The sequence below is a fragment of the Nannospalax galili genome, unplaced genomic scaffold (genome assembly GCF_000622305.1).
Source record: "Nannospalax galili isolate Female #2095 unplaced genomic scaffold, S.galili_v1.0 scaffold290, whole genome shotgun sequence".
NCBI classification, from domain to species: domain Eukaryota; kingdom Metazoa; phylum Chordata; class Mammalia; order Rodentia; family Spalacidae; genus Nannospalax; species Nannospalax galili.
Genome location: NW_008331486.1, coordinates 8081475 through 8090910, shown reverse-complemented (window position 1 = coordinate 8090910; position 9436 = coordinate 8081475). Strand labels below are relative to the sequence as shown.

The 9436-nt window shown below is 52.5% G+C and overlaps 1 protein-coding gene across 9 annotated transcripts in view; it reads right to left on the bottom strand.

The window, feature by feature from the left end:
• The window catches only part of Sh3glb2 (SH3 domain containing GRB2 like, endophilin B2), a 16479-nt gene extending 7824 nt beyond the window's left edge, over nucleotides 1-8655 (bottom strand). For 4 of the 9 annotated variants that reach the window (XM_008826044.3, XM_008826049.3, XM_029560279.1 and 1 more), the window contains exons 1-3: nucleotides 8421-8654; nucleotides 4601-4742; nucleotides 3858-3986 (exon numbers count right to left, since the gene is read on the bottom strand). In XM_008826044.3, coding sequence (XP_008824266.1) covers nucleotides 3858-3986; nucleotides 4601-4742; nucleotides 8421-8483 — 334 coding nt within the window. In that variant the 5' untranslated portion in view covers nucleotides 8484-8654. Of the gene's footprint in view, nucleotides 1-3857; nucleotides 3987-4600; nucleotides 4743-8420 lie in introns of all 9 variants that reach the window. The other 5 variants (XM_029560263.1, XM_008826067.3, XM_008826053.3 and 2 more) reach the window with 3 other exon arrangements.
• Nucleotides 8656-9436: the final 781 nt, after the last annotated feature.

Sequence of the window (9436 nt, the reverse complement as noted above, 5' to 3'; positions counted from 1 at the left end):
TTAATCCCAGCACTTGGGAGGCAGAGGCAGGCGGATCTCTGTGAGTTCAAGGCCAGCCTGGTCTACATAGTGAGTTCTAGGACAGCTGGGGCTACAGGGAGACCCTGTCTCAAAAAGACCTAAATAAATAAATTAAGTAAGTAAGTAAAAGGGGGGGTATGTGCTGAGGATATAACTTAGTGGCGGACTACTTGCCTAGTGTACGCAAGGCTCTGGATTAAATCCCTAATACTGACCAAAAAGAAGAGGAGGAGGAAGAGGAAAAAGAGGAGGAAGAAGAAATAATTAAAATATTAATAAAAATATTTATCACAAAAAGGGAGAAGGCAGTAAAAAAAAAGAACTGAGGAACAAAAATTACATGAGATCTAAAGAAAACAACAAAACACTTCTGTAAATCCAACCACACCAATAACTGCATTAAATGTAAATGGATTAAGCTTTCTAATTAAAAGGCAATGACTGTCAGAATATATATATATATATATTCTCATACTCATACACACACACACACACACACACACACACACACACACACAGATACACACATTTTTTTTTTTAAGATAGAGTCTCCCATAGCCTCAGCTGGCCTGAAACTCACTATGCATACAGGCTGGCCTCGAACTCAGAGATCCACCTGCCTCTGCCTCCCAAGTGCTGGGATTAAAGGTATGCACCACCAGGCCTGGCAGAATATATTTTTAAACTCTCTAGATATTGTCTATATTTAATGCCACCCATAAGAGCCTTGCTTGAAATTTATTGATATAAACAGGTGAAAGAGAGGATAGAAAAAGACATACTATGCAAGTGCTAGCTTGCATATGATATGGTACTAAGTAGCCATATCATTATCAGACAAAATGGACTTTCAGGAAAAAAGTCTGATTACACACAAAGTAGCATTTTACTTATTTTTTGAGATGGGGGGGCTGGTCTCATTCTGTCTGTGGGCTGATCTCAAGCTCTTGGGCTCAGATGATTTCCATCCTCAGTCCTCCAATTTGGGGGGGGGGGACATGTTGACACCACTGCCATGGCTACTGTGGTACTGTACAGGAATGAAAGAGTTGCTCTAGGGCTGGGTAGATGGGTCAGTTTGTAGAGGGCCAGCTGCACAAGCATGAGGATTTGAGTCTGAACCCTGAGCTCCCACATAAACATCAGGTACAATGTGCCCATCTGCAAGCTCAGTTACAGAGGAGGAGGCAGGTGGGAGCCGAAGCTCACTGGCTACCAAGTCTGGAGGAAGAGATGAGCGCCAGATAGTGAGAGCAGGGAAGACCTCTGAATTTAGCTTCTGGCCTCCACATGGGCAGACACACACACAAGTACATGCACCCCGCCCCCGCCATTAACCAGCTTGCCCAAACAGTGCTAATATACACATACAAGTACATGGGCACACACAAGCCAAGCCATTAGAAAGATAAACATACAAACCTAACAGATATTCAAAACACACAGCTAGGGGCTGGAGAGATGGCTCAGCAGTTAAGAGAGCACTGGCTGCTCTTGCAGTAGACCCAGGTTCGAATCCTAGCACCCACATGACTGCTAAAAACTGTAACTCTACTTCCAGAGGATTTGACACCCTCTTCTGTCCTCCTTGGGCACTGCACGACACAGGTGCACTTACACACATGCAGGCAATAACTCATACACATAAAACAATAAATAAAATATTTTTTAAAAACACATGGCAAACACCAACAAACTGAAGAGAAACAGTTGGAAACCTCAGTATTCTTCAATAATCAGGGCAAGATACAATCAGCAAAGAACACTGAAGATCCACACCCCCATTAACCAGCTTGCCTGAACAGTGCTAATGCTTTACTCTGCAGCAATAATATATAATCCTGACAAGTAAACACAGACGAAGCCCAGATGGGTCACATACCAGGTTATGAGAAAGCCAGTAGCTTTGGTTCTCTCTCTCTCTCTCTGTCTCTGTCTCTGTCTCTGTCTCTCTCCCTCACTAGGTTTATGTGGTGCTGGGGATCAAAGCACAGGCCTGTCTGAGGTACGTAAGCACTCTATAAATTAACTGAGCTAGATCCCAAGTCCTGGCAATTTCTTGTTTTATTTTTTATTTATTTTTTTAATATTTTATTTATTTTTATTTTATGTGTATGAGTGTATCTGCCCCCATGTATGAGTGCACCCAGGTCATGCAATGCCACTGTGGAGGTCAGAAGAGGGCTTCAGATTCCCCTGGAACTGGAGTTAAGGATGGTTCGTAGCCACCATGTGGGTGCTGGGAATTGAACCCGAGTCCTCTGCAAGAGCAGTCAGTGCTCTTAACCACTGAGCCATCTCTCCAGCCCAATTTCTTGTTTTCAAAAACTTATTTATGCTGGGCGTGGTGGGCACACGCCTTTAATCCCAGCACTTGGGAGGCAGAGGCAGGCGGATCTCTATGAGTTCAAGGCCAGCCTGGTCTACATAGTGAGTTCCAGGACAGCTGGGGCTACAGTGAGACCCCGTCTCAAAAAGACCAAAAAAAAAAAAAAAAAAAAAAGTTAAATGTGGCTGGGCTGGTGAGATGGCTCAGTGGATAATGGTACTTGCTGCCAAGTTTGACAACCTGAATTCAATCCCTGGGATGGAGCACATCTTTAATCCCAGCACTCAGGAGGCAGGTGCAGGTACAGGTGGATCTCTATGAAATTGAGATCAGCCTGGTTTACATAGCAAGTTCCAGGCCAACTAGGGAGACCTGTCTCAAAAGAAAAGAAAAAAAAAAAAAAAAGCACTTTCCATCAAGCCTGACAACCTTGACTTCAATCCCTGAGATATATATGGTGGAAGGAAAGAACCAACTCCCACAAGTTGTCCTCTAACTTCCACGTGGTGCATGCACCCACACAACGTTAAACATGGGCCAATAAGATGGTTCTGCAGGTATAGGCACTTTCCACCAAGCCTGACAACCTGAGTTTAATCCCTGGAACAGACACAGTAAGAGAACCAGCTCCCACAAATTGTCCTCTGACCTCCATACATGCACTGTGGCATGCATGCATGCATGCACCCACACATTCGATAGTTGAATAAATGAAAAAATAAGTTTTTAAGTTAAATGTCTGGTAGCATATGCCTATAATCCTAGCACTTAGGAAGCCAAGGCAGGAGGACTAAGAACTGGAGGCCAGCCTGAGTTACACAGGGAGACCTTGTCTCACAAAAAGATAATAAGCAAAAAATTAAAAACTAACTTTCTCAGGTGAACATTCACAAGGAAGCTCCTATATGTCTATCCAATGGTGAACAAAGGGAAATGAAGTCATCTACACAGTAAAACATTACCTACCAATGAAGAGGAATTAAGCCCTGAAACCTGTCACAACGTGAATGAACTAGTAAAATACTCTAGCTAAAAGAAGTCGGATCCAGGGGCTGGAGAGATGGCTCAGTGGTTAAGCACAGGTACTGTACTTGCAGAGGACCTGAGTTTGATTTCCAGCACCCATGTCAGGCAGCTCACAAACACCTGTTAATTCCAGATCCAGAGCATCTGATATCCTCTTCTGGCACTGCATGTATGTGGTACATATACATACATGCAGGCAAAACACTTATACATGTAAAAAAAAAAAAAAAAAAGAACTTAAAAAAAGTCAGAGCTGGGGGTGGTGGTACACTCCTTTAATCCCAGCACTTGGGAGGCAGAGGCAAGCAGATCCTGTGAGTTCCAGGCTAGCCCTGTCTACATAGCAAGTTCCAGGCCAGCTCAAAAAAGACCAAAAAAACCCCAAAAACAAACAAACAAACAAACAAAACCACAAAAAAAATAAAAAAGGAGAGAGGGGAAATGCAGAGAAGAAGTGTGCCCCCCACCCCGGTCTGCTCACCATAGGGGGTGGTAGGTCCCAGCTCGCTGGCTGCTTCCGCCATGTACTGAGCCAGCAGTTCCCCATTGGTGACCCTTGAGGGGACCTTCCTGTCCAGCTTCTCATACAGGAACTCTTCCACTCGGGCACCTGTGGGGAGACAGCAGCCAAAGCCATAGGGTTCTCCGGTCCAAGCAAAGATGACAGCCCCAGTGATGGAAGCTGACCCCAGCCAAGTCCTGCCCCAGGAGCACCCAGCCTGATGACTTCCAAAACAAGCTCTCACACTGTGTGAGAGCGCAGAGGAAGCCCAGGCTGAGGGATGTGAAGTGCCCGCCTGTGAGTCACACAGCCAGGGGTGACAGGGCCAAAGCCAACACCTGCCCGCATCTCCCTTAACAGGATTTACAGCGCATAGTACATTTGAACAACTCCCTGATCCAGGCCCCCAATCTTCTCTGTACCCTTCAGTCAGCGACACAGCAGCTTTAGAGGCGACACACAGTTCGCCACCACACTAGATTTGTGCTCCTGAGGGTTCGGTGGTCAGCCTGGGCTATGGCTTTAGTCAAGCTCTTTTCTGTCTCTGGCCTGGGGCCCAAGCTGCCACCTGTGTTTTGCCTGCCTCTTCTCATGTGTTCAGGCATTTCAACTCCTCCATGCAAGCCTGGCCTTCCCACTGCTCAGAGGGTGTCTTGGAGCCCTTCAGCCTCAGCCCCAAGCCTGATTGGGTGTCTACTGCCTCCTGCCCCATACCCACTCACTGGGATTGGGCTGCAGCAACACCTCGGTTTGCCTCAGGATGCGCTCTGTCCAGTTCTTGGTGCTGTCTGCCCGCGCCAGGAGGTTTTCAAAGTGGGCATCGAGCTCAGTCTTCTCAGCCTGGCCAAATTTCTCCTCTGTGAACTAGGGAAGAGGTGGTGGGAGAGGTCCAGGGTCAAGGACCCACTCTGGGTCTCAGTTGCCCCTTTTGTGGAAGGAGGGGTGGGTCAGCTGGGATCATGATTTCTGGAACCCCCCAGCAGCCCTGGCCACTCTCCCCACACAAACACACAGGTCCTTGCAGCCCTCACAGTCCCAGTGGGTACAGGCCCTCAGGAGGTGCCCACTGAGCACTTTGGAGCCTGGCTGAGGAAGAGAACTTGGTAGCAAGTGTTTCAGGGAACAAACAGGGCCCAGAGCAAATCCCAGGATTTTCAAGGGGCTCCATGGGTAGCTGGGGAGGAGTACCAGGGCAGAGAATGAGGAAAACCCAGGATCCCGTATTAGCGAGACCCAATTAAGTCCAGTTCTGCTCCTGTTGGGCTGTGTGACACTGCAGAAAGGGTTTCAGCTCTCTGAGCATCAGTTTCCCCAAACTGAAAACAGTCTTTCCCTCACAGGCTGTAAGGGTGAGACAGGAAAGATGTGGCTTAGACATGAGGGGTGGCATGGGGCCTGTGCCCAGCATGAAGTACCCACATTGTTGCTGATGGGCAGCGTGTCTGTGGAGGAAGGGACCTCAGGGAAGGAGGTCAGCCAAATGCTTGGACTCCAGGTGTGGTGAACAGGGAACAAGGCCAGCCCATCACAGTCAGCTGCTGGGTATACCCAGGGCTTAGGAGGCCACACAGGGCCCCCATCAGAGCTGCTGGAGTCATGTGGGCCACCTAGGAATAATCAGAAACTGGCCCAAGTCCTGGCCCTCTGACTATAAGAGACCAGAGATAGATATCCCCAGGCTCTTCCCAGCTTGTGTAAGGTTGTAAAAGCTGCTATAGGTGTAAGGTGAGGACAGACAGGGGCAGGGAGCCTGCGGAGCTCAACTTTACAACCTAGCCTCTGGGGCTTCCAAAGCAGGCAGGGCCAAGCACCTATTATACAGATGTAGCCACTGAGGCCAAGCTGAGAGGCAGGATGCGCTGGAGTCATGGTCAGCACTGTCTGGGGGTGGGAAGGCGGGAGGCTCCACTGAGCCACTGGCCATGATGAATCATCCAGAGGCTTCTAGCTCTAGAGAGGAGAGGAGCCACCAGGCCTCTCAGCAGCCATCAATTATGCAGCAGGCCTTGGGTTTCTTCAGGGTAGGCCTGCGCTACTGCCTCCTCCCTCCAGCCCTGTCCAGCTCAGCTTCCCCTTCCCCTAGAGTCCTGCCTCCCCTGGAATCTAAGCCTTAGCAGCTTCCCCCCAGACTTTCATGGGGTGCTGTTAGCCACTTTCCAGTTCAGAAAACCAAGCTCAAAGTAGCAACATCATCTGCTTACACCTCAGTTTCTCCCCAGAGAATGGAAATAACATGTCTCACAGAATGGCTTGACAGTTTTCTTTTCATCAGACTGGGGCCTCAAACATCCTATATGGAAGGCTCCAGTCCAGCCACACCCCAGCCCCAGGGTAGTACATGTTAGCTGGCTCATTATCAAACAGAAAGCCTCAGTAACATCAGTACAGGCACTAGGGTGCAGGCAGCCACTGGAGTTCACACCACACCCACGCAGGTTCCTGATGCTCCTGGGCTTTCCTGAGCCCCCCAGGCACCACCACCACATCCTGCCTGACTTGGATGAGGGCAGTCACCCCCTCTCTGGCTTTAAGAAAACCACTGCTTTTATTGTGATTACTGGCAATAGCCTCAGCAGAGCAGCTGCCCATGCCCACCTCCACCTGCCACGGGCATCTTATTCTAATATGCTATGGGTTTCCATATTCTAATAGGTTTCCCAGCCTCAGGGCTGCTCTGCCAACCTGGAACTGGTTCATAGACTCCATCTGACTTTCTAGGCACAGCTCTGTGGCCTTCAGTGAGGGAAGCCATCCCAAAATCACTCTCATAGAAGGGATCCTGCCCTCTATCCTCATCTCAGGGTAGAGGCCTTGTGCCCTTTGGGGAAACTGTCCCTGATGGGAACAGAGTTGCTCCCATCAAAGCTGTCCTTGGTAGGAACAGAGGGGACACTTAATGTGTCCTGGTGCCTGGCAAGGGGCCCCAACCCAGAGGAGCTACCCCTACATTGGTCATACAGAGCCCCTCCATCTTTCCTGGTGACTCCCACGTCTCTCCTGCACCTCAGGTTCCTCCCTCCTCTGCCACCTTGCCCCTTTCCTGCCAAGGGGAAGGGGATTCTGCCTGAGTCAGTCCCAGGCAGTTTCCAGCAAGATGTATCAGCAGGAGGGTGGGTGTGTGGAGCGGAGAAAGCCTCTATTTATAATGCTCCCAGCAGCTCCCTCCTCCATCCCAGTCTGGGCCTGGGAGCTGGCTCCAGCTCCAGTCCAGGTGACCCTGTGGGCCTACCCCCACCAGGCAGAGCAAGGCCACAAAGCCCAGTCCCACCCCCCAGCTCCCAGGCTCGCTCTGTGGGCCTGGCCAGGTCAGGTGGCAGGACCCAGAGTGGCAGGAAACTGGCAGATCAGGTTCTTCCCAGATGTGGGAGATAGTATGGTTGCCATGCCAATCCTGAGACGGGTCCCCTGACACACTCCCAGCTAGACTGGAGCTCTGGGGTCCTGGCACTCCCACTAGGGTTGAGATTGTCCATGGAGCTTGGAACAACAATCCTCACGGGGAACCCTGCGCTTTCTAGTAAACACGTCCACATGGGCCTCTGAGGCTGGCCGGGGCTGGGCTCCTTAAGGGACTGTGCCCAGCAGTGTCAACAAGGCCAGCCCAGGTCCACAGAAGCTCCAGGAACCCCACCCCCACCCTTGGAGCAGAAGCAGGTTTCCACCTGGGCCTCATACCTGGTTTACAAAAGGGTGGGGTGAGGCTCAGAAGTGACTTGTGCAAGGTCATACATGTACAGGTGTCATTTGACCACAGCTTCTAGTAAGCCCTGCAAGAGATCCCAAGGGATCCTCACAATCATCCCAGGAAAGAGGGGCACTCATTCCATTTCTCAGACTGAGAAACTGAGGCCCAAGGAGGTGAAGCCCCTGCCTCCAAGGTCACAAGAGGGGCGTTCACACCCATATCTGAATCCAGTCCTCCAAGGAGACATCAAGCCCAGACCTCAAATGGGTGCACCAAAGCATTATGGACCAGCACAGCTTCCCAAAGAGGCACCGGGCCAGATCCTAGCCTTCTCCCTATCCTCTAGGCCTGGAGAGTAAGAGGAAACAGGCCTCCCACATGACAGAAAGGAAATAACTCCTGGCTTCCGGCCTGACTATCCAAGCAGGTGAAAGGGACCGGATAGAAGCATAGTATCACCTACCCATTGCACAGGTGTGGAGACTGAGGTTCGCAGAACTTGCTGAGGGCATGTTTATGGGGCCCTGGGCCTGCCACCCAGGCCTCGCAGGACAAGGGCAAGGGAGGTAGCAGCCACCCGGTGCCCTCTCGCCTCCCCAGCCGCGCAGGCGCCAGGGCAGTGGGCAAACTGGTCAGTCCAAATGGGCACTGCTAGAGCCCGGCCCTGGGCCGCCAGGGAGGGCAGCCGAACCCGCTGCGCGCTCCTCTGGGCAGCTCGGGAGCAGGGCTGCAGGGCCCGAACGGTGCCACGGCGGCAGCTGCAGGAAGCCCGCTTCCCTGCGCCCAGGCTGCTGCCCCAGAAGCTCGCCGCCCGCGCCACATCCGGGCCCCGCGCCCGGCGCCGCGCCAGGCCTCACCTGCACCGCCCGGGTGAAGAAGATGCCCGCGTCCGACGCCAGCTTCTTCATGTTGAAGTCCATGGCGCGCCCGCAATGTACCGCCGCCGCGCCGGGCCCAGCGCAGCCGGCAGCCCCCAGGCTCAGGCACCCGCACCCCGCCCACCTGCTGCCGGCGCCAGCCCTGCGCGCCCGCAGCCTCTGAAGAACCGAGCGCGGGCGGGACCCGGCCGGGAGGGCCTGCGGCGGCCGAGGGGCGGGACGTAGAAGGGCCTTCGGGGCGGGGCCTAGAGGGGCGGGGCTTGCGGCGACCGCAGGGCGAGGCCTAGAAGGGTCTGAGGGACGGGTCTTGGCGGGGAAGGACTGCGTCAGCCGCGGGGCGGGGTCTGGTGGGCCTTCGGGGCGGGGCCTAGAGGGGAGGGGCTTGCGGTGACCGCGGGGCGGGGCCTAGAAGGGTCTGAGGGACGGGTCCTGGCGGGGAAGGCCTGCGTCAGCCGCGGGGCGGAGACTGCGACGACAGTGGGGCGGGGCCTGAAGGGCAGGGCGTGGTGTTGCTCGAGGGGCGTGGCCTGCGGTGGCAGCGGGGAGGGGCCTGCGGCGCGCGCTGCTGCCCCCTGCGGGCGGCGGGACGCACTAGCCAGACGCTCTGATGAATCCTTTTGATCAAGTCTGACAGGTGCTTTTAGGTGTCTGCAGGTATGCACCACAATTACGTACTACATGCTAATACTTCATGCAAACTTTAGTTTACTTTTTATGATCTTGAGGTTGTTTGTTTGTTTGCGACAAGGTCTCAATGTATAGCCCCGGCTGGCCTGGAACTTGTCATGGAGAAGAGGCCTTGAACTCATAGAAACAGGTATCTGCCTGCCTTCCAAGTGCTGGAATAAAGACATGAGCGACAACATCTGGTTATTTTGGGTTTTTTAATATGTGTGTTTGTGTGTGTGTGAGAGAGAGAGAGAGAGAGAGAGAGAGAGAGAGAAGATGGCTTCAATCCCCCTGCCTCAGCTTCCTGAATGTTGGGATTACAGGGC